Below are 23,802 nucleotides of genomic sequence, written 5' to 3' on the forward strand. Positions count from 1 at the left end.
AACTTTCAAGGACTGCTGCTCCCTGGAGACAGGAGCAAGCCCTGTCTATAGGCATATGGATCAGGGCTTCAAGTCCTATGAACACTGTATTTTTGGCCTACTTTATAATCTAATTTATTTTTGGCAGTAGGAATATTTAGAAGAGGTGTAGACATGATGATATTTCATAGTCTGCTGCCTAGATTTGAGTTTGCTTGCATAGCATTGTTAAACAGTATTAAAGCTTTCCACAGAAGGAATTTTTTCTGCTGTGCATAACTATATAATCTTTCTAGTAACACACAATCTGAGCTAATAAATTCTGCTAGCATGCTGTCTGCATGGCTAAAAGAGACTGGACAGAAAGGAAACCATGACTTGAAAGATGCAGTGCATGTGTAACATTAGAATGGGAGAAAGAAAATGCATGCAAATATTCTGAGTAAACAAGCTGTTTAAGCATGTAAGACTTAACATTTACACCTTCTTAGTCTAATTCTGGTGTAGCTCTGAGAAGGCTGGAGCTAAGCAGCAAGGAGTCCTCTTGGAAATCTGGTGAGTGTCTCTGCCTGGACTGTACACAGGGTGTAGTGAAACAGGGTGGTAATCAACTAACAAACTGCTAATCTGATGCAAACTGCTAGTTAACATGGTCCCGTCCATATTTAAGTATGTGGAGGTGAAACACTCAAGTGTACTTGAAGTTATGTTAATGCCCAAGATATTAATATTTTTCCATGTTAATCAATTTCTTCTTCCTCAGCTGCCACTGCAGAAAAGGTGAAGAGTGTGGGCGAAGGAATCAATGTGATGATGAACTGCTGTAGGATAAATTTCTGTGGAGTTCCCTTCTGTGTAGCACTGCTTCCGAGCCTGAAAATCTGAATGGTGCAGGTTGTTAGCAAGAGACAAGCACTTTTCTGAGCTCCTGAAGGGAGTTTTCCTATGTAAGAGCATATGCCACCCTCAACCGCAATCTTGCAAAGTTTGATGGCTTACTAATTAATAATTGTAATGGCATAGGGTGTGTAGCTGGAGCTGTTCCGAAGTTTGGCTGGTTGTGTAAGAAATGCCTGTGCTATGTTTGCATCCTTTGAGGTTTGGGGATCTGCTGCTGGCCATTAGTTGATTTGCACCTGTGAACTAATGGGGCAGGCTTTGGGACTCCGCACTCATAGTTATTACGGGAAAGGGCCTTGCAGATGTTCGAGAGGCTCAGCATGCTTTTTGAGCTCGTTGTCTGCTCCTTCTGGTGTATGCCTCACCCCCTCCTTGGTTGTCGGTGGCTGCCCCAGAGTCTAAAAAGGCCAAATTGGTAGCAAGGACAATATTCACACAGTCTCATGCATTGGTATGGCTCAATGGAGTTCATGTAGATGTTATCTTCATAGCACAGAGTGTGGTCTAAATAAATAATCAGCAAACCCAGGAGCACCACTCACATGTGGTGAATCCTTTTAGGTGTGTATGGAACATGCACCCAACCCAAAGTTACTAACACAATGCTCTGTTCAGTTCATACACTGCATCCCAGTCTTTATACCCACTATATGACAACACCCCTGTCTGAAGTAGCATTGCTAGTCCATTACACCACAAGTACTCTGCTATTACTTACTGTCTTACCATGTCTGTGAAGTCAGCTACAGAGCTATGATCTTATACCTGCTTTTAATGTTAGTTTTTTTTACCCCACTGACCAGCCCATAGTCTCTGATACATTTGCTAACTGGCCTGCTAGTGCTATTTGGGTACATTGTGTGCTCTGGCTTCGAAAAACATGCAGAAGGTGTTGGCTGTACACAACACTGAACATTGAATTTGTAACATTTGCTGATCCATGAAGTGTAATCAGCAGTTAGTCTGCTGCCCCTAGGAGGCGTTAGACCTGCCTGCTGTGCCTAAGCTGTTAATTCACACAGAATGCTCCATGGTTTTTAACTTCAGTTTTCCAGCAGTGTGTGTTTGTGGTTTGCTGTGAGCGGCTTCTCTGCTTTCATGAACGTGTGACAGCTCACCAGGGGCGCCTCCACCGCCTGTGTCTGAATGGAGCAGGTGGTGGAGTTCCTGTTTCACGAGATCTTTCCATTCCGACAGCTATAAGAAAGGCCTCCGTGGGAATCCTGCAAGCAGAACTAGGCACTGTCATACAAGAGAGATGTGAATTAATTATAGAGAATGCAGACGAAAGCAAGAACAACAAAAGTCTAGAAAACCTGGCTTAAATAGAAGGATTGTAGCTAGTCTGGAATGGAGAAGGCTAAGGAAGGGAATGTTTTCAAATATTTTCACTGGTAAAGTATCTGGGTTTATATATAGGGAAAATAGGATATGTAAAGGCCTGAACTGCAGAAAGGTAAGTTTAGGTTAGGTGCTAGGCAATCTTTCTAAAGAGAGAGGGAAAGCCTGGAAATTCACTGGAACTCACATTACATTTTAAGTGCAAACAACAGGTAAAGATGTATCTGCAAAAGCCCAGCTGATCCTCCCTTGGGTTATGGAGATGGAGAGTACAATTCTTGGGATTCCACCCAAGATAACTTTCCAGCCAGAAAAAGGGAATGCAGCATTGAGAGACATGTTTTGTGCAACACTGTGAATTTTATAAACTGGAAGATGAGTGTTCGTTACCTAGGGAAAACAAACAAAAGGCAGATCGTTCACTGTCCCAAGGCTGTGAACAATAATCACTTTCAAATCACCTGTTTTCTGTTTATTCCATCTCAATTTAAGTTTACGAAGTTTAAGTTTACCTGTTTTCATCTCCCAGGGTGTTCACCACAGGTAGTTTTGAGGAACTCTGTTTCATCAGTGAAACATGGAACCCTCTTTGCCATGCCAAAATTGTTCCTGTCTCCAAAGTTTCCACTCCTGGTCTACTCTTTCCTCATTCAGGGAGACTTCTATTGCAAAGCTCTCTTGTCTCCCTGTTTTCATGTCATCATTCACTCTCTATAACTACCTGAAGGGAAGTTATAGCCAGGTGGGGATTGGTCTCTTCTCCCAGGCAGTTAGCAATAGGACAAGGGGGCATGGGCTTAGACTCTGCCAGGGGAAATTTAGGCTGGATATTAGAAAGAAATTCTTTACAGAGAGAGTGATCAGGCATTGGAATGGCCTGCCCAGGGAGGTGGTGGACTCGCCGTCCCTGGAGGTTTTTAAACTGAGATTGGACATGGCACTTAGTGCCATGATCTAGTAAACAGACTAGAGTTGGACCAAGGGTTCGACTTGATGATCTCTGAGGTCTTTTCCAACCCAGTTGATTCTGTGATTCTTTGTGATTCTGTGATTTGTTCTCACAGTTGCTGCACATTGGGCAAACCTTTGAGAGCCTTCTTGTGTGCTGATTGTGTCAGACAAGAAAAGTGAAGAATCGTGCAATGAAGAAAAACCTCACTTTAAACCTTCATAATGCCTGAAAGCTTCCTTTTGTGTTCTTTTGTTCATTGCTGGTAATTTCAGACTGGAAGTCTTGAAGAAGAGAATGGCTCTGCAAGGTTGGAACTTGGCTTGGGCAAGAGAAGCCTGTGACCTGAGCAGACAGGCTTCATGCGTGCTGAGCCACCACCTCGAGAGCTGCTCTGGAGGCAGCAATACTTGGTGTCTTGTGAACAGTGCTGGAAGGTGCACTACTTGCAGCCTTTGTTGCTGCAGTGTGTCATGGCTGACAGCTAAAGAAGCATCACTGATACTTACACTGAAAATAAATGTGCTGAGAAGCTGGTCAATGTCTTCCGTGGTGGAGACAGGATTCTAAGGGGACTGCAGCACTCAGCTTGGATGAGCTGGGGGCAACAAAGCTCAATATGACAGGAGACAGATGGGGTAAAAATGAAATAGCTTGTGCATATCTCAGAGTAAAAAGCCAACGTGGGCTTGTAGGGAGGCTTGGTTCTGCTGGTGGATCCCCTCCTGAGCCCCTCACAGATTGCACACCCTTGAGAAACACAGCTGGTAAGCAGGTAGCACAGATAACTAGGTTTGTCTGATCTGGTATCCATCAGGTTTCTTCAGCCTGAAGGAATTCAGCCATTTGGGCCAGTCACTGGGTGAACTGGGTGGTTCTAAGTGTCCTTTTCACTGGGATGATGCCAGTGATTTGGGACATAATCCTGCTCACCTCTACGACCCTGCTTGGCAGGGTCCCATTTGTATCCTTCACCTGGCCTGGCCATGAGCAGCATTTCCAGGGCTAACTGCAGATTTTTCTCTGAATGCCATGGGACACGAAGCTCAGCACAAGCCAGAGCAGCTGTATGACAAGCTGTGCAAAAAAAGCCAGGTACCATCTCATGGAGAATGAAGGCATTTTCAGATGAAGGGTACTGCTAAGCCTGTGAAATGTGGAGGGACTGCCCTCCTCTGATGCATCTGGGGCTCTCTCCACTCTTCGCTTGTGGCTGCTGGAGACTGGACTACAGAGACGAGGAGTTTGAGGCTGATACTTTGTGGGAGATTTGTTAAAAAATATTCTTGAACAAATCCATGGGGTTTTACTCAAAGGTGCAATAGGGGAAAGGAGATTTGGCAGCAATATTATCAAAACTGTTGACACCACAAAGTTGGAAGGCAGTTCTCTGAGTTGATGGCAAACTTGGAGCTGCTCTAGGAGGCGACTGTCACTGGTGTACAGGGCAAAGTACCAGGGAGTAAAATAAGAAATTGAATTAATAGGTTTATTGATGCAGATGACATTGTGGGGAAGCAGCTTTTATAAAACACCCACACTTGCAGCCATGCTGGTAGCAGGGCCATTCCCAGTCAGGGGCCAGGGTGGCCATGACTTGGTCTGGCAAAGCCTGGAGACCCACCTGCTTCCCCACCCTGTCCCAGGGCCGCACCGCTCCTTCCGGGGAAGTTTGTCTTGTCGCAGCCCCAGGGTGCTTTGCTGTGACCTGGGTCCCCATGAACCGAGGTGGCACAGTGGCTCCCCATGAGCCGAGGTGGCACAGTGGGTCCCCATGAACCGAGGTGGGCACAGTGGCTCCCCATGAGCTGAGGTGGGCTCACTGGCTCCCCATGAACCGAGGTGGGCACAGTGGCTCCCCATGAGCCGAGGTGGCACAGTGGGTCCCCATGAGCTGAGGTGGGCTCACTGGCTCCCCATGAACCGAGGTGGCACAGTGGCTCCCCATGAGCCGAGGTGGGCTCACTGGCTCCCCATGAACCGAGGTGGGCACGTCTTAAGGGGCTTTCCAGAAGGCAGCTGGCCCGGCACTGTGCAGGCAGTTGCCAGGGGTCCGAAGGCAGGCTCCAGCGTGCCTACACCGTTAGAAGCTGCACAGACCCTTTGGAGGCAAACGCCGCCGTTGCTGCTCCGGGGCTGCTTTCCCTGGCGGCGGCCGCCGTGCCCCGGGGTGGACGGTGCAGCTTCGTCCTCCCGGCTGCGGGCGGCGGGTAAGGACAAACCACAGCCGGGACCCGGGGCGGGGGCCGAGCCGGGCACAGCTGTTCGCGGCCGGGAGGGGCGACAGGGCCGCCCCGCGCTGAGTGACGGCCGGGCCGGGGCCGGGGCCGGACCCCCACCCCCCCCAGCGGCGGAGCCGGCGCGGGCAGGACGCGCCGCCCGGGCTCGGCTCACGGGAACGGTAAGCGGGCGGCGGGGTGGCGGGTCCGGCCCGTATCCGGGCAGAATATTTGACCGGCACCGGCTCGACATAAATAGCGGCCGCCTCCGCGCTGCGTGCGCCGGGCTGCGTGCAGGGGTGACTGGCTGCGTGCTGGGGCGCCCTGCCTGCTTACCTGCCGCATACTTGCTTGCTTGCTTGCTTGCTTGCCTGCGTGCGTACTTGCCTGCCTGCTGGGAGGCTGTGCCCGGAGGTCGGGGCGCTGCGCCGATGCGGGGCTCGCGCGCTGCGGGGCGGCTGCGCCCCCCGGGAGCTGCTGGCGGGGGCAGAGGCCCCTGCGCCGCGCGGGAGCGGGTTGCGAAAGGCGCCGGTGGGTTTTTTGTGCCGCTGTTGCGTTTGTAACCCTGGGAGGTCTGGTAGGAGATGGCTCTCCAGGGAACAGATGAATAGAAAGCTGCACTGGTTTTGTACAGGAAGAGCAGAAATTGATGGGGGGCAAGATTCCTTGAGTGTGTTTTCCATGGCTGTGCTTTGTCCCGCTTGAATTACTCCCTGCCTTGCTTGAAAGGCACTGCCTGTCTCAAAAGATAACTTTCCTTCGCTCGGCTGGACACGGCATCTGCCCCAACTCCTGTGCCTTCTTGATGTGCTTGTCTGTCTGCCTCTGCTTTTGAAACGGTGCTGGATGGTTTGTTGGGCAGAACCTGTTGCCCACTGCCCGCCATCTGGACCAGCTGCTCCAGACAGAGATCCTCTCTCTCTAGTTGCTTTACATCTTTCAGTGGTTATTTGGCCTTGAGCCAAAAATGTGCTCACCTACGTGGTTGAGGTTATTTTTAAGTGTGTATAGAATCCATGCTTCATGTGTGACCCACTGGCTCGTGCAGGAATGAGGAATGAATTCCTCATTTCTTATCGAAGAGATGAGATTTGTGCTGGGGGGTGGCACCTTCTCTTGGACTAGCTGACGGAGCAAATACTGGACAAGTTTTGAGCATGCGAGCCCTGCTTCAGGTTATGGTAATGAGTCCTTTGTCTTTTGTCTTCTTGGAAGGAGGAGCTGGGCTACAATATCAGAGCCAAGCACTGTCTTGCTGGCTCCATGGTGCCCAGAGCCGAATGGCTTTTGCAGAGGTGCAGGACAGTCTGTTGTTTCTGTACAGCCTCTGTACCTGTTGCCCTAATGTACATGCATTTGGGTATCCCAACAAGTACACTGCATCATATGTTCACTGCTGCTCATTTCAAGGTCTCTGTTCTCCTTCTGTCTAAGCTCTTTATTTTTTCCCCCCCTTCAGCTTTGCTTTGTTTTCCAGCCTGACTCATCCTGTTCTTTTCTACACACATTTATCAGCTGTAATGGTCTGCTGGTTTTTCTCCAGATAATATGTTTTTGCATAACATTGGGAATACATTGCTGTCTCCCCTCCTGCTTGGTGTGTTTGGGGAAGTCAAACAGATGCAGAGACAAGCTGGTCTATCTCATTACTGATTTCCTTTGCCCATGTTTAACTTTCATTCACCCAGAGGACAGTTTGATTTCTCTTTTCAAGAGATCCTGAATGATCCTTTTGTAAGAAGCCACTGTCCCCTGTAACTCCATCCGCCAGAATGATGCACTGCTGAATGTAATGTTTGCAGATGAATTGTTTTGCTTTTCTGTTTTCCAGGCCTGTGGAGTTTTTGTGAAAGCCCAGCACAGCTCAAGAGGAGGAGGCTGGGATCTGCTTTCTGACTTTTTCCTCTGTAGTTGACAGCCATTTGTGAATCATGAGCTAGGAAGACTATCTGTGATTCTGTGGTTCTGTGACTTTGTCTTCACTTCTCTACTCCGGACAGCGATTTGTAGTTAGAACCTGTTTACTTTGTAAAACTACCAGACTCCTGAAAAAACACAGGAGATAAAAATAGTTTTCTATGGCCATACTGAATGGGCGTATGGTTTTTGTCACAGGACCCAAGCACTGTCGATGGCTCAGTGGTTCTCTAGTCCATCCCCAGCTCACAGCAGATCTCTCTTTGGCCAGGGAGGTTGCGGCTTCATATGGCCTATTTCTAGAAACCCCCCAAGGTGGAGACCCCACCACCCTGGTGACCTGTCTCAGAGCTGCGTCACCCTCCTGAGAGGGAGCTCTTCCTACTTGATTGTGGTGAATGGGATAAACACAGAGGATATCCTGTGTCAGACCAAGTCTGTCCAGCCCAGGATACCCTGGCTGGCAGCAGCAAGTAGGAGATGCTCTGGGAGGCTACAAGGCTACAGCAATGCCTCCCCAGAGCTCTGCTGCGTTCCAGCGCTGTGTGGTTTAGTAGCTCTCTTACAGAATCACAGAATGTTAGAGGTTGGAAGGGACCTCGAAAGATCATCTAGTCCAATCCCCCTGCCAGAGCAGGAACACCTAGCTGAAGGTGACATCTTTGTCTCCTCAGGCCTTGGAGGATGGTGTGAGGTCCTACCTCTGCTAAATGTCTCATTCAGATTTGGTCCACATGCTCATTGCTGCTGGAACAGTACTCATTTTGCTCCAGTGTTCGCTAAGAATCAGCCTATCTAGGGCTTATTAGTGGCCCATTGATGGAGCATTTCACTCTTGGTTCCTCTGCGCCAACCGCACCAGCAATGGGGTGGGAGCTGGAACAAGCAGGTGTAGGTGTGTCACTGACAGCTCCCTGCGCTTTGCTCTGGGCTTCACAGGACATCGCCACTGCCTGTCGAAGGGTCCGATGCACGGCTCAGCACAGGACAAGAGCCTTTCTGGTCCTGCCTTCACATGGCATCCGTCTGTTGCAGCTGCTCCCTGCTACTCGAGCTGAGCATGCCAGGGAAGCAGGAGTCCATCTGAGGACTGACAGAAGTTCAGGCGAGAAACCCAGGGTCGCTTTTCAGAGGAGATTGTGCTGGCTGTGAAGTTTCCAAGGGGAAGGGTTCAGGTTACAGAGCAGGAACCGAGTGCACAGTGTCACTAGTGACTCAAGCGTGCCCACACGCTTTTTATAGGGATTAGTAATTAAGCAATTAAGTACATGCCAGGTGCATGAGAGAACCTCACCCCAAATAGGAGAACACATAACTGTGTTTACAAGTGTGTGCCTTAAAAATATGCAAAGGGGAGATACAGCTGGGATGGTTTGTACTTGGCCTTTGGCAGAGCTTGAGCCCGTTACGTGTTGCCTGGTCACCGAACATCCAGGATATTTGCTGGATGGCCCTGATAAGAATGACCGCTTGGTAAGAGCCAGTGTTGAGTTTTGTGGTTGCAGGTTGCACAGTGTTGAGGAGAGCAGGGCCAGGAGATACAAGCAGTTCCTGACTATCGGGTTTGGAACTGGGTGAGCCGCACCTCCTGGTGCGCAAGGAGGGAGGAAGGTCCGGGAGGGTGTAACCAGCCTTAGGCTTCCCTCAGCACCAGTGGATGAAGAGGTTGCTTTGGTCAAGTGCAGGGAGCTTTCTCGAGTGTGTGCATGGCCTTGGACAACAAGGCGTTTGCTGTGGAGTTGTCAAGTGCAAGGATGGGAATGTCAGCTCCAGTGTGGTAATTAAGCAGCATAATCAGTAAATGTTGTCTATGACATATTGAACTTCTTTGCTGTAGGGTTGTGGGTGGTGACTTTAACTCCAGATAGCATTACATGTTTTATGTGGCCAGAATGTCATTTAGAGGGTCAGAAGTCATGATGTGCTTTGATAGATCCAAAATGCCTCCTTCCAGATATTTATTTTCAAATACAAATTATAGTGTGTTGTAGGTGTAACAGCTACTTGTGAGGTTTCTACCAAACCATAGGAAATCCAGGTCCTCCTTGGAGAAGTCTGAGCTTCCTGAAGGGGCAGCAATTTCCCCATTGTATTTCATTAGGCATGAGCCTCTTACAGGGAGGCTGAGAGGGTCTCTGACATCTGCATCTGACATGACAGAGCTTCTCACTCTGCATCTGACATGACAGAGCTTCTCACTGTCCGGACCATCACCTGTCTTTTCTCTGTCCACCCTTCTCATCCAGGGCATGAACGTGCTGGTACTGCCCAGCTCTGCTGTGGAAAGGCTGAGGGATAACGATGTGTCTGGTGGGCAGCGCTGGCTGAACCAGGGGCTGGGGATATCAGCTGCCTTGTATGGGCTGTTTTATTGAGAATCGTTCAAGATGATGCTTGGTTACTCTGCAAGTGTCACAATGGCTTCCCAGCATGAGAAAGCTGCGAAGTGAGATACTGTGGTGGTCTGCTGGAGGCTGAGTGGCTCACGGTGCAGAAGCAAGGGGTTTAGCCAAGGTGAGTGACCTTCAGCCATGTCTAAGCTCATGGTGGTTTAACAGTTTGTTTCAGGGGAAGGCAGCTAAATCCCCTGGTGTTGAACTAGAATCTGAATTCAAACTTGAATTACAGCAGTGAGGACTTTGCTTCAGCTGGATAAATTGAGTGGATGCAGAAGACAAGTCTTTGTGATATGTAGGGGATCAGCATGGAGCCCAGTTCCCATACTGTGTAACCTCCTGGTGTTCAGAGGAGGAACCTGGACAGGGCAACATACCTGCACGTTCTTCTGAGACCCAGTCACAGACAGTTTATATGGGAAGGGGCCTCTGGAAGTTCCTAGTACGGTATCCTCCTCTGAGCAGACATAGCCTCAGAGCTGGGTCAGGTTGCCCAAGACCTTGCCCAGCTGAACATCCAGTATCTAAGGATGAAGACCCCATCGTCTCTCTGGGCCCTGTCCAAGGGCTGCATCGTGCTTGTGGCAGGGAGTTTTCCCCTTGCCACAACTTGTTCCCATTGCCCCTTGTCCTTCCCCCGTGCAGCTCTGAGGAAAGCCTGGTTCTGTCTTCTCTAGAAATTCTTTCCCTTCAGGCAGCCGATGACTGACTGCAGTTAGATCCCACTGCAGCCTTCCTCTCTCCAGGCTGAAGAAGTCTACTTCCCTCTATTTCTCCTCATGTCTGCTGTGTCCCAGCCTCCTGCCCATCCTGGTGGCCCTGCACTGGAGTTTCTTCAGCTTGTCAAGACCCGTCTTCTACTGGGGTGCATCAAACTGGGTGCAGGAACTGCAGCCTCAGTGGTACTAAGCAGGGGAGAATACCCACCACCTCTGTGGACTCCTGGTTAGATGCCTTCTAGTGCAGCTTGGACTGCAAGTCCAGTGCAGAGTCTATAGGAAGTCTCTTGTAGCTTTAAAAAGGTGTTTCAACATCTTGTACGTTCAAGGCAGTGCTGCAGAGCCCAAGCAGACCAACAGTGTGTGATGCCGCAGCCCAGGTCTGTGTTTATGGCTCGTTAAAAAGGTGGTTTCCTCTCTGGCTGGGAATATGAGATCAGCCTACAAAAGGATCTGCAAAAGATGTGTAGGAGACCATTCCCTGAAAAGGGCTGGATTTAGCTGATTATCATCCCTTCACTTCTCCAAGCCAAAGTCGTGATGTTTAGCGAGAGCAAAGTATGTTTGGAACAGTTTGGAACGCCTGCACCGCAGTCGTGGAGCACGTGTTCCTCTGCAAGGCCACTGCTGGGCTCTGGTTGTGTCTGCCAGAGAAGTGACCACTGCTCTAGGTGTGACAGTTGAACCTGTGCACTGGGAGGAGAGCATTGCTGTACCGGCACACCTGCCATTACTTCTCTCGTGACCAGAGTAACTGGCAATAGGAAGCACCTAGCGGTCAAGACTTTGGGTGTATAAGACTGCGTGATGACACTGGGGATGGATCCAGCTCCTCCTGTGCTCTGCTCTGATTTCCTACTGGGTTTTGCAAAATTTGCATAAACTCATGTTTTCAGATGTGGTCTCAATAGACGCTGATGTGCATCTTTCATGCTGTTGTTACTGGATCTGGCTGTAATTTGTTGGTCCCTTCTTGAAGCTCCTGGGAACTGGTGATGTTGGGGTGCTCAGGGACTCCAGCAGCAGGATGGCTGTGGCATCAAGCTCTTGCACACCAACACCCAGGTGTGCTGGACTGCAAGCCTAGGGTTTGCAAGTTGTCCTACGAGCAGCAGAACCAGCAAGAGACTCACTTTTTGCTGTATCCGTGTTCTCCATCCCTGCATCCCCGCTGTTTCGGCCCCTGCTCTACTGCTTGTAACAGCTTCCCCTGCTCTGCTCCTCCTGCTTCTGGTGTGCCCCCTTCCCCTGGACCTCCCTGCAGATGCCCCAGCTCCCTCCTTCGTTCCCTGTCAGCCAAAGGAGATGCCAGGGCTTGCTCCACGCTACACCTGTGGTGATGAACCCTTTGCACACATGGTCAGCTTGACAAGAAATGAGGGTTTGAGTCCTGCATGAGATTTTGTTAATTAGCTAATGGCCTTGAGGTTTGTCAGAGGACTGAGAGGTCGTGTGAAAATATAATCTTGATTTAGGAAACCAGCTGGAGCTGTTTTGCTCCTCTCGTCTGCACAGCATGCATCTTGTGTTGACACCTGGGTGATTCACTGCGGTCTAAGTGTGTGCACACGAAGTACTTCACTTCTCTTGAGTTTGTAGGAAATGGTCACTTGAGGTATGTGTAGTTTCTCAAAAAAAAACCCCAAAAAATGCTGGTGTTTGAAGTTACTCTACAAGTCAAAGAACATAAAAAAGAAATTGTAGCAATTACAGAGGGGTTGTTTTACATTGATTTGTTGTTTTTATTTTATAAAAGTTCTGAACCCTGACTTAGATTTATACTTAAACTATGAAAAAATCTCATAAATCAAAACCCTGCCCAAGTGGAGCCAGGCTGTCCCTCATGGGGTTATCTCCTGCCCCCCATGCTGCTTAAAACCAGCTTTCATCGTAAATAGCCTTTTGTCTTCTAAGTTCACAGTTTTTCCAAGAATCCTCAGTATCTATGCTGGAGATACTTGTTGGCCAGTTCCTTATCTCAGACACTAAACGTTCGGTCTGCTTTCTTATTTCAAAGCATTGAAAAAGTTTCCCAGTAGGTCTGAGGGTTTTCTGGGGGCGGGGGATGGTCACTTTTTTCATCCATGGCTCTCATCGGTGGGCAGAATACACAGAGTTCCCGTCCTCTGCCTTTGTCTGGCGATTCAGTGTGGCCGGTGACTTGGGATGCACCAAGCCCTCTGGTACGCTGCGGTCCCTGCGGCCGCGGAAGGGACAGCCACCTACTGCAGCCTGCCGTGGAACGCACAAATCGGGGTTGGCTTGGGCTCATAACAGGGTTGATCACCTAGAACCCTGTGTCTTCACTGAGGTTAGTTGCTTTTCTCCCCGCATACGTATGAAAAGAAGGCTTTCCGTAATCTGCTGCTTTTTGCATGCCTGTGCACACGGGAGGGAGTGCAGCTGAAGGATGAGCTGGGCAAGGGCACCATTGTGTTGTGTTACACAGCACCAAGGGGAAATCATCCTGTAGCTTTTCTCTATGACATTTTTGGGTTTTATTTAGAATTTGTCTTGCTCGCTGCTGTTTCACAGAATCACACATTGGTTGGGATCAGAAGGGACCTCTGGAGATCATCCAGTCCAACCCTCCTGCTAAAGCAGGTTCACCTGGAGCAGATCACACAGGATGTGTCCAGGCGGGTCTTGAATGTCTCCAGAGAAGGAGACTCCGTGACCTCCCTGTGCAGCCTGTTCCAGGGCTCTGGCACCCTCAAAGTAAATAAGCTTTTCCTCGTATTCAGATGGAACCTTCTGTGCTTCAGTCTGTGCCCCTTGCCCCTCATCCTGTTGCTGGGCACCACTGAAGAGAGTCTGGTTTGTGTCACTTTGCCCAGTTCTCATGTGTTCTTTTTCTTGGGGCTGCCAGAGCACTGAGGGATGATCCTGCAGATCCTCCAGCTCGGCAGTACCTGTGCCGCTCACAGGCTCCCCGAGCAGCCTGTCGCAGGCCGAGCCCGCTGCTGCCAGGCCCCTGCCCCCATGTCCCTGCGCCTGCTCTGCACCTTGTACAGGACACAGTGGTCCCTCCTGAGCCGCCTCCCTGGGGCTCCTCTGATTCCCTGGGCAGCGGTCGGTGCTGCTCGCAGGTGTTGGTGCCCAAGAAATGTCACAGTGCTGTGGGGCAGCTGTACTGGTGCAGAGCAGTGAAAGGAGTATTTCCAATGTCGTACGGGATACTTGTCATTTTACTTGCTCTACAGCATCCCTTTGTTTGTTTAGACCCTTCAGAAAGAAACTACTTCATCCCCCTCATAATCACAAATATTGCCCCTTTTTTGTTTTGTTTTCCTGTATTCATGATAGGAATAGTCTTTCCTGTAGATGACCTATGGTGTAAGTCCCCCACCATAATCTCCCAACTGATTTCATTTTTTCTCCTTGAACCTTTTTGATTGTTCTTCATGCATCCCAACTTGTGTGCTCTTCAGACTTAACAAGTGCAAGTTTTTGGGCTGTTTTGTGTCTGATGAATACTTTGGACAATGAGACCTAAACTCTCTGCAGCTTCTCTATTTAATGTATATATTTTGTTGTGATGCTTCCTTTATTTGTCGAATGAAAAATGTATTGCTAGGTTTAATGAAAAATAGCAAGAAATCAAAGCTGCCTATCTTAGGAAGGCACTGAGAATAGATTTGATGGAGCAGATTTGTGGTGAGTTAGGGTTAACTCTTTCCCAAATGTCCAGAAGTGTGTGGATTTAAAATTTGAATATAATATTGCAGTTGTGCTGGACAATCTTGTTATGTTTTTGGAACCCGGGTGGTGGGGGGACCTATGCTAAACCATGCTTGAACCCTAGAATGGCTGAAAGAGAGCAGTTTGTGGCAGTCGGTGTTCTGACATGTTGTATAAATGAAAACAATTACGCTTAGGCAGAATTTACCCGCTTTTTATTTTTGGCAGTACAAAGCCCGCTTTGCCATTTACAGCAGACGGGCTATTTGCTTTTTCTCCTAGCACTCATTAGCAAGATAGGGTAGAAGAGACGTGGGACGTAGAGATAAGGCAGCTGGTCCCAGGGGCACAGCTGCAGGGTGCGATGCTGAACCCCTGGCAGCTCCTTGGGTGGGCAGGGGAGCAGTGCCCATGTCCTGGCCCCATGGGCACGGCTTTGCTCCCCATGTGCTGAACCGTCCCCTCCCAGCAGCTCTGCTTGAAGTACCTGGCAAACAAAACCCTCCCTGCGGGTCTGCACCTGTCCTCAGTCCTCAGGCCATTTGCTTTGTGCAGCCTCGGCTCTGTATCTCTCTGAGGTGCTTTAAAACCCAGAGCGTTTTTCAAAAGCATTGCTTGTGCACGCCGACATCCGACGTCTGTCCTGCCTCTCACCTCTTGGTGCTGACAGTCCCCGTCCTTCTGCCAGATGGAGACAAGGTCAGCCCTGCGGGGGCTGCACGCCAGTCCAACCTGAGCCACCGCTTTTGGGCTACCCTGATTGCTGGGAAGGTGCTGTGGCTGCCCCTAGGGTAGTTGTTCCCACGCAGCCAAGACAGAGACTGCCATGTGCATAGCAGGTGTGGGTATTTTCAGCTGTTACAGAGATTTTAGCAGCCTGGAGTGAGTTAGAATCATAGAATAATTTGGGTTGGAAGGGACCTTCAAAGGTCATCCAGTCCATCCTCCCCAGAGCCCCATCCAGCCTGGCCTTGAATGTCTCCAGGCACGGAGCGTTTACCATCTCTCTGGGCAGCCTGGGCCAGTGTTTCGCCACCTTCATTGTAGAAAATTTCTTCCTCATGTCTAGTCTGAATCTCCCCTCCTTTAGTTTAAAACCATTACCCCATGTCCTGTCTCAACAGGCCCTGCTAAAACATCCATCCCCATCTTTCTTACAGGCCCCTTTAAAGAGCTGAAAGGTGAAACACTGGCACAGGTTTTCCAGAGAGGTGGTAGGTGCCCCATCCCTGGAGACATTCCAGGCCAGGCTGGATGAGGATCTGAGCAACCTGATCTAGTTGGAAATGTTCTTGCTCATTGCAGAGGGGTTGGACTAGATGACCTTTGAAGGTCCCTTCCAACCCAAACTATTCCATGATTCTATGACAATTCTATCCATGGGTAATTTTGATAAAGGCTCTGGTTTACTCCATGCCGACCAGGACAGCCTTGCCGGGGCTGAGCTGCTGGACATGGCTGGCAAAGCGCAGGGGCACTGGGGTCCCCCGCTGCCTCGCTGGGCCAAACCCCCTGAGCCCCATAGCCCGAGCTTCCTCCTCCCACCCCTCCGTGCCCTTAGCCCTGGCTGACTGTCACCACACCGAGCAAACCAGCCCAACAAAAAGCTGTTTTTCACCCTCTCAGCCCCCAGGGGTGGGATCTGGGATCGGGGGAGGGGGGGGGGGGGTTGGGGGGGTGGGGGTGTTCCTCCCATCGAGGAAGGACCACCTCCTGGTGCTTCACTGCCAAAGTGGCCAGTGGCAGGAATGTGAGTGATGCGGAAATTACCATCACACCAGTGGGAAACCAAACGTTTGAGCAGGTGACAGCTCTAAATTTAAGGGCTTGCTGTCGAACCATGTGTGCATTAATGTGTCCTTTTGTGACCAAGCTCAAGATAATTTTCCAATCTGGAACAGAAGCTGTGTTGTAAGTTGTATAAAGAGACTTCTCCACTAATAAGGAGCGATCATAAGAGCATGATCTACCCTGAGAGGGTGGGCAAAGCTGGAGAGATGTGACTCGGAGTAGGGCTCTGACACTCTGCAGAAGCTACAAAGAGGCCATTTATAGAAAGCCTAAAGATGCTTGGCTCCTTGAAAAACACACAAGCCTTGCTGTTATTTTCATGTAAATGCCACTTGAGAGAATAGCAAAACTTTTTTTTAGACTGTAGGAAGAGTCACCTTAAATTATCTGGAGTTCAATATTCTCCACAAAAACTGAGCCAAAAAGATGTAAATATGCAGACAGCGCACTGGAACAGAAGGAAGCTTTCACCAAAAAAAGCAGAGTTGGGTAGTCTTGTGTGTGGTAGTGAGTGTATGTTTTAACCTACCTGCATATTTTAAACAAGTTGACCTCTGTAGAAGGTCTACCACAGTCCTGTAGAGCTGCCAGAGGCCCAGTTACGTGCCTGTGATTGTGTGCAGCATTTTATATTAGGAGGCATGGGACAAACCCCTGGGTCAGCAGGGATTATCCGGATAGGTCATTTGGTGCATTACTCCCACTTGTCTTCTCAGAGGGCTGGTTTAGACGTGCAGTAACACTCAGGTCAGCTGCTTAGCTTGCAGCGGCGGAAACACGTGTTGTCTTGGGGAAGGTGGGTCCCTAAGGAGCCAGTTTAACTTGCAGCCTCCTGAACACGAGTGGATAATACTTGCTGATCTCCTTGCGTCTTTAAAACGCGGGAAGGAGTGCTGGGCACTGTAGCCTTGTGGAGGTTTGCAGGGCTCAGAGGTACTCAGGGATGCTACAAATCTGTTTTCCCAGCCGGTGACGGCTTTACCTGAAGTGCCACATACAGGGGGGTATCACTGGGGGCTTGTAAGGGCATGGGAGCTGCAGAATTTATGATCTGTGGTTTATTGTCCTACAAGGAAATAAATGCTTAGGACACTTTGTTAAAATCTGGCATTGCTTGGAGAAAGACATCTCTAGCCAGGGTCCTGTACAAAGTATTCCTCAGTGCTGGCCTGTGAGTCCGTGATGGGGCAACATGCTACTGAAGTTGTGCAGCTCTCATGACCACGGGCCACGCTTTGTGTGTAGAATACAGACAGAGAGGCCCAGAGCAGTCTGGCCTGGGTTTGAAGTTAGCTGTGCTTTAAGCATAAATCTTCTCCAACTCTGTGGTATTCAGCACTCCCCAGCCACCTGGGCTACAGTGTCATGTTCCATGTTTTCAGTGTTGTGCTTCTTGTTTTCATTTCAGGTCCTGTTTTGGCATAAAAGTGAGGTTCACAAAACTTCTCTAAGATGTCTTACAGAAAGGAGCTAGAAAAATACCGAGACCTGGATGAAGACAAGATCCTTGGAGCTCTGACAGAGGAGGAGCTCAGGAAGTTAGAGAATGAACTGGAAGAGCTGGATCCTGATGTGAGTAATTTCTACACAAGATTTGCTAGGTGGTAGATCTCAGTAGTTGTAGGGGAGTGAGCTGCATTATTAATCTGTATTTAAGCAGGATCCTTCACAGAGCCTGTACTTGGTGCAACGGTGAAAGAGACTGGCCACAGATGAAGAGAGGCAGTTTTGCCATCACAAGCATAAGCTACACATGGGATTTTTTTCTGTGATATTCCCCTGCCCTTGTCCTGGCATGCGTGTGATCAGCACTGATTTGCAGCACTGATGTGACCCAGTGCTGGTGCAGGGCAGCAAACCTGCAGAAACCGGATCTTTGCTTCTGATCAGACCATCTTCGAGGGAGCATTTTCAGGTTCTTTTTTTTTTTTTTTTTTTTTGGTTTTTTTTTTTTTTTTTTTTTTGGTAACCAACTGATCTGTATTTTCATATAGGCAGAAATCTAAATCCCAGAGTTTTGCAAAATGGCACAATTGCTTTTTAGCAACATCCCAGCATTGGAAAGAGCTGCACGTATGCAAACACTGGGCCTGCAGATGCCAAGCAATCCAAGTTTTTCGCAGGCATTGCTGTTCTGTGGCCCTAGCAGGGTATGTGCAAAGCCAGCTGGCCGGCCTTTGGCTTATGGCAAGGTTAGGGGATGAGGCTGAGCACTGACAAGTGAGAAGTCATTCCTGCAACATGCAATTAGTGTTTCTGGGGGAAATTATGGGCAGCGTGGATTGCATCATCAGTATTTTTAATTGCAACACAGAAAAATAATTAAGAGGTGGCAGGCTAGCTCCTGGGATTAAACGTATGGGCTCATGGGCTGGTTACATCTGCCTCAGAAGACACAGAGTCAGGCAGCATTCTGTGAAAGGGGCAGAAAGCTAAAATGATGGCAGACTTCTGTTTGGGGTTAGTCTGAGTACAGAAGTGAATGCACAGATTGTATGGTCACCCCTTGCAGCAGGAAGCCTGAGGAAGCAAGTGGTTTCCTACACCTCCCTCCCTGTGCTTTAGCACAGTTCTCTGTTGCCCTGCAAGGTTACCTGAGTCTGATTGCTTACTATTAGTTATTTTCCTTCTCAGGAAAATTAATTGATATAAATTTAGATGATAATTAATTACTTTTATTATGCAGCCATGGAAAGATCAACATGTTGTTCAAAATCACCTTGGATGTCTTAAAAGTAAATGTTGACTTCTATATAGCAAAGCTTTAATGAACATGCTTAGCGTCAAACCTGGGAATAGTCTTACTGCATTAAGGCTGTTCTATATTTAAATATAAGCAGGTGCTTATGTGCCATATGTGTCAGGCACAAGCCAGCTTCCCATGGTCACTTATGTGACTGAACAACAAGGAGGCAGTTTGAAAAAGTGCAGAGGTTCGCAGCGGTTTTTGTCTGCAATGGAGTGACCTTCTCTGTGGGACCCTGCCTGTAGCTTTGTGGTGGATCGTGAAAGGCAGAAGAGACCACCACAGCTCTCTGGTCTGCTCTGTGAAAGACCGCAGGAGCTGCTGTTGTAGAGGAACATCCCCTTGGAAGCATGGACATCTCGTAGTGGAGCCGGCATTTAAAACTGGAAAGGGGGAATGAGCATCATGTGTCTCAAGTGATGTGGTATCAGTGGCACTGGATGGAGATAACTCTTGACACAGAGAGAAGCAAATTGTCTAGAAATGCAGAAGAAGGGCAGTGCAACAGGGAGAGCGTTTGATGGGTGGGGATCACGGCCTGCAGAGGTAACCTGTGTTTCTCCTCTCTGCCTAGAACGCATTGCTGCCGGCAGGGCTCAGGCAGCGGGATCAGACACAAAAGCCACCAACCGGCCCATTCAAAAGGGAGGAACTCATGGCTCACCTAGAACAGCAGGCGAAGGATATTAAAGACAGAGAAGACTTGGTTCCTTTCACGGGTGAAAAGAGAGGTATGGTCATCCTCTGCACCACACTGAGTGCATCATGATGAAGGCATCGTGGGGGCATGGCAGAAGGGTTGTGTCTGACGCACGTCGCTAAGCACAGCTTCATTTTGACACCATTGGGGTGGTGAGTCTGCTTTCTCTGCTGTCTGACTGCAGCCCAGGCTGGCTAATAAACTGGGTTGTGCTCAAGAGGTCCCTGCACTTGCTGATTTGGCTACCACCTGATATGTTGTTAAGTGATGGGCAGAGGCTGTACCTCTGTGTGGCTTCTTTCTGTCCCCATCGCACTGCAGCTGCACCCAGCTCTGGGGAAGTCATCATCTTCTGTCCTCTCTTGTTCCTCCTGTGTCCTGTCCTCCTGTGAGCCCTGCAGGCTGCGTTCTGTCTTCCACCACTGCCTTTCTTGCCCCATCCCTACACTCTGAACTTCATCTTGGTACAGAGAAACTCCACAGCTCCCCTCAGCTTTGATAATCTCAACAGTTCCCATCTAGTCTTCATCATGTTGTGACAACCCCAGCCTCATTTCCCTGTCTCCAGCAGCTGGCATGTTTCTGTCTTCCTGCACCATAACCTGCGGTGGCAGCTGCACTCCTGTGTGGCCCTGCAGCCTGTGAGCAAAGGGTTTGCTTTGCCTCTTTGCTTTCTTCTCCTTCTGGCATCTTTTACTGTTCTCTTGGGACATATCCCATCATCCAAAGGACTTCCCTGCTCCCAGTAGCACTCTGAACATCACCTGAAATGGGATGTGGTCCCATCAGTCCTTGCCTCTGGGTTCCAGGATCTTCTCAGCAGCTCTTTTCTGCTGTTGTGTCTCCCTCTGTACTTTGGGCCCCTGCAGCAGAAGATCTGGTTGTACACTGTTCACACTACAAGAAGCACATGAAAATGCTGGGGGATGAGCCTGTTTCCCAATTGAGGTCTTTCTCAAAGCTGCCTCCTTACTGATCCACGTGCCTCTTGGAGAAAGACCTTGTGTTAAGTCTGTCCATTTAATAAAACTTGAGGTGGTATTAGCAAAAAAAACCAAAACCAAAACTAAACAAAACCCACAAAAATCACCAAAGGGTTCTCCTTGAAATAAGTAAATAAAAAGAGTAAATTGAGTGTCATCGGGAAGAGCAATTTAGCAATTTGAAGCGTAGCTCATCCCAGCAGTGGCAGCAGGTAGTGGCAATGCTCCGCAGGACGGGCCTGTGTTCAGGCGTTTTGAGTCATCAGCTCCTGGTCTGAGACAGTCGTATTTCAATCTGATCTGACCTTAAACACACGAAACATATTTTTACCTGTAATATGCTGCTGAGTGAAGACATGACTTACATTGAGCGTGAGCCAGAGATGGTAAATTACATATTCACAGTTGTGGCAGCACTGGAAATAAATCACCCTGTTTGCAGTTTGGAGGGTGATTTATGCGTTTGGCTTGAGAGGTGCTCTCCCTGGCCATGCTGCTGGACAGGGCAGGAGCTGGTGCGTGCATACAAGCTGTGCTCTGATATGTAATGCTATGTTTGCATGCACCTTTTAATTTGAAGTTCGAACTTGTAATAAAGCATGACTGAGATATGAAACTTTCTGAGATTAAACCGCAGAAGTTTCAATGACACTGAGATGTCAAAGGGAATTACTGTGTGACAGCAGAACTAAGTTTGCCCTGTTTTCCCCGTTCCCCGCTGAATGCAGATGGTGTGTACCATTTGCCGAGCCGTGTGTCTGCTGGGATGATGGTCCCGTGCCTCTGCACCGAACCAGCGCTGAGGGGACCAGCCCTCCCCAGACATTTTGCTGCAGAGTACCCAGAAGGTGCCTGGCTGTGCTGGCACACATGATGCTCGGCCTATTTTTGCGAGAGCAGCTGTGTCCCAGGAGGCACATTCCTGCCCTCTCGGTCGGGACGGCAGCATGCAGGCACGAGATGGGCTGTTCACAAAAGGCGGTTTGTAGCAGCCTCCATTTCGTACCGGGGGAGCCTGGAGTGCAGTTGCTTCTTCCTTGAGGCTAAATTTAGCTGGTTCTGTTTCTGCACATCCCTGAGCAGCAGGATTTTTGTTTCTCCCCTTCATTGCTGCTGACTCTGGTTTCAGAGAGGGGACAAAAATAGTGCTGGCTGGCATTCCAGGCCAAGAGCTTTGCCCTCGCTAGCTCCGTGCAGCGACCCTGAGCTATTTTGGGGGAGAGAGCTGCTCCGAAATGCTCTGTGATCCCTCCTCCTGTCCCACAGCAGCGCTGGGTTTACCCAACAGACTGTTCCCTGCCGTGGTGTGTTAAAACTCCTCCTCTGGAGACATGCAAGACCTGCCTGGATGCATTCCTGTGTGATCTACTTTAGGTGAACCTGCTTTAGCAGGTGGGTTGGACTAGATGATCTCCAGGTCTTCCAGCCCCAACCATTCTGTGACTCTGTGGTCGCAGGCAGTGGGATGGGGGTATGCCAGGGGCACCACAGCGTTCAGAGCTGGGCTGGAGCTGCAACACTCACTGCACAGTCCTTGTCCCCGTGCGCAGCCCCCATTAGGAGACAGCCCCAAGTGAGCAGCTGAGATGGCAGCTTTGCCTTACCAGCTGTACCCATTGCTTTGCACCTCTGACGTGCAGGGAAAAGGCCTGTTCCTTGACCTCCTGCACTCCCAGGAGACAGACTATGGACGTCTCTATCTGTCATGGCCTCTGTGTCTCTCCCATCTGCCCTACTGTCCTCTGCAGCAACACTGAGCCGGACTAGCTGCCCCAAGCCTGCTCCTCCTTGCATCCCGTGTGCTTGCTGGATGACCGCCTGCTGTCCCTGCCTGCTGCCAGAACCCTCGACCACCTCCTTTCCACCCTCCTTTGACTAATGTGCCATCCGCCCTGCCACCGTGTGTTTGGAATTAGCAGCAGGAGCTGTCTTGGTGGCAGGATGGATCCTGTGTGGGCCTAGATCCAGGCCGCTGGCCTCTCTTAGTCCATGTGAGTGCTGGCAAATCTCCATCCCTTTTATGCAGCCTTCAAAGAAGTGAAGTCCTGCGGGGTCAGGCTGTGCATAGCTTTCTGAGTGCTGTGCGTTCAACAGTCATCATCCTGTACAAAAGTACTGTTGGGCTTTTGTAGGTGCAGCCCTCTGCGCTGGTGAAAGAGCCCAGCTCTGCAGCTGGGGTGTCTGGCAGGTGCCTTCTGGCTCACATCACAGCAGGAGTCAGACCGAACTAATGGGAAGGGACTGCGTGCCTCCTGTGATCTTTCTCCAGGTCCTTGTGCCCCCTCTGTCCTTTCCACTCTGCTGGTCTCACCCTACGGAATTGCATTTGCATGGCTATTTGTGAAACAGGTGCTACAGCTATACTGAGAGTGACCTCATTTTGCATTTATAGGAAAAGCTTGGATCCCCAAGCAGAAGCCGATGGATCCTGTTTTGGAAAGTGTGACTCTGGAACCAGAACTGGAGGAGGCCCTTGCTAACGCCTCTGATGCAGAGCTCTGTGATATTGCAGGTGAATTAGTTTCATGTGAACCAGGGGCTCAAGTTGTTCAACTACTAGTGTCTTTTTGTTTGTTCTCTTGTGGGAAATGAGCTATTGAGCATTTTGCTGTTTATCTGAATTTTGTCAGTTTTGACAGGATTTATTTCTTTGTTAAAAAGAGTGTATATTTAAGGTTACTTTCAGCTTATTGGTTTTAATCAGGAGATTGGACCAAAGCTGAGAAGGCAGAAGAAGGATTTATCAAGGGAGCACAGTGTGCCGATTGATCTCTTCTCCTTCCTCTGCCATTGAATCTTGCAAATTGCAGCCTGTCGCGTTCAGGAGCACAGCTTTCTTCAAGCCAGACCTCTAGGAAACAATCAAACAGACCCAGTGAGAATGTGGATTTCTTGTGCAACCTATTAAGGGAGCTGTCAGGTTAGAGCAGTCTTTCAACACACAACCAGGGCTGCTGTTTGTTAAAGAGCTTTTCCAAGACATTTTAAAGCTGCGTTTTCATTTCCGTTTCTGTGGTCAGTCGGTTTAGTGTTAGTGCAGAGGTGTGGGAATCCATCACTAAAAGGCTGGTGTACCTCATGGCGGCCGAGAAGCAGGTTGGCGTGCACAGGGAGCTTTACTGAACTCACGAGCTAGTCTAGCTGTTGATGAATATTTTAGTGCTGTTGGCTGTTTCTTCAGTTCTGTCTCCTTCACACTTCCATACTCCCTAGCATACTCCCTATCCCCCCATGCCAGAAATCTGTAAAATAGCCCATAGAATAATGGCACCAGATAGACATCTTGTACATAGTAATATCATATTCTGGCTTAGAAATGTGTTTCTGCATTAAGGCTTCCAACATATGGACCCTGGCCAAACATCATTGCATCTCTAGCTTTTGCTTTTTTACTGTACTCCTAGAGTCCTGTAAAGCTCTATCCAATAAAATCTGCCTTTCTAAGCTCCAGATCTGTGCAGCAATCATTTTTGCAGAGAAA

General features: G+C 49.3%; 2 protein-coding genes across 8 annotated transcripts in view; both read left to right on the plus strand.

Annotated features, from left to right (window-relative positions):
* The window catches only part of TDRD7 (tudor domain containing 7), a 49,150-nt gene extending 45,436 nt beyond the window's left edge, over window positions 1–3,714 (plus strand). For 2 of the 3 annotated variants that reach the window (XR_010469016.1, XR_010469017.1), the window contains exons 16-17: window positions 471–534; window positions 3,285–3,714. The gene's annotated coding sequence lies outside the window, so the exon portion shown is untranslated. Of the gene's footprint in view, window positions 1–470; window positions 535–742; window positions 927–3,284 lie in introns of all 3 variants that reach the window. The other variant, XR_010469015.1, reaches the window with a different exon arrangement.
* A 1,640-nt stretch (window positions 3,715–5,354) lies between these two features.
* TMOD1 (tropomodulin 1) overlaps window positions 5,355–23,802 on the plus strand; it is a 29,071-nt gene continuing 10,623 nt past the window's right edge. For 2 of the 5 annotated variants that reach the window (XM_065046279.1, XM_065046276.1), the window contains exons 1-4: window positions 5,415–5,570; window positions 17,301–17,464; window positions 19,213–19,369; window positions 22,714–22,833. In XM_065046279.1, coding sequence (XP_064902351.1) covers window positions 17,345–17,464; window positions 19,213–19,369; window positions 22,714–22,833 — 397 coding nt within the window. In that variant the 5' untranslated portion in view covers window positions 5,415–5,570; window positions 17,301–17,344. Of the gene's footprint in view, window positions 5,380–5,414; window positions 5,571–17,300; window positions 17,465–19,212; window positions 19,370–22,713; window positions 22,834–23,802 lie in introns of those variants that run through there. The other 3 variants (XM_065046277.1, XM_065046280.1, XM_065046278.1) reach the window with 3 other exon arrangements.

This window comes from Columba livia, chromosome Z, assembly GCF_036013475.1.
Source record: "Columba livia isolate bColLiv1 breed racing homer chromosome Z, bColLiv1.pat.W.v2, whole genome shotgun sequence".
Lineage (NCBI taxonomy): Eukaryota > Metazoa > Chordata > Aves > Columbiformes > Columbidae > Columba > Columba livia.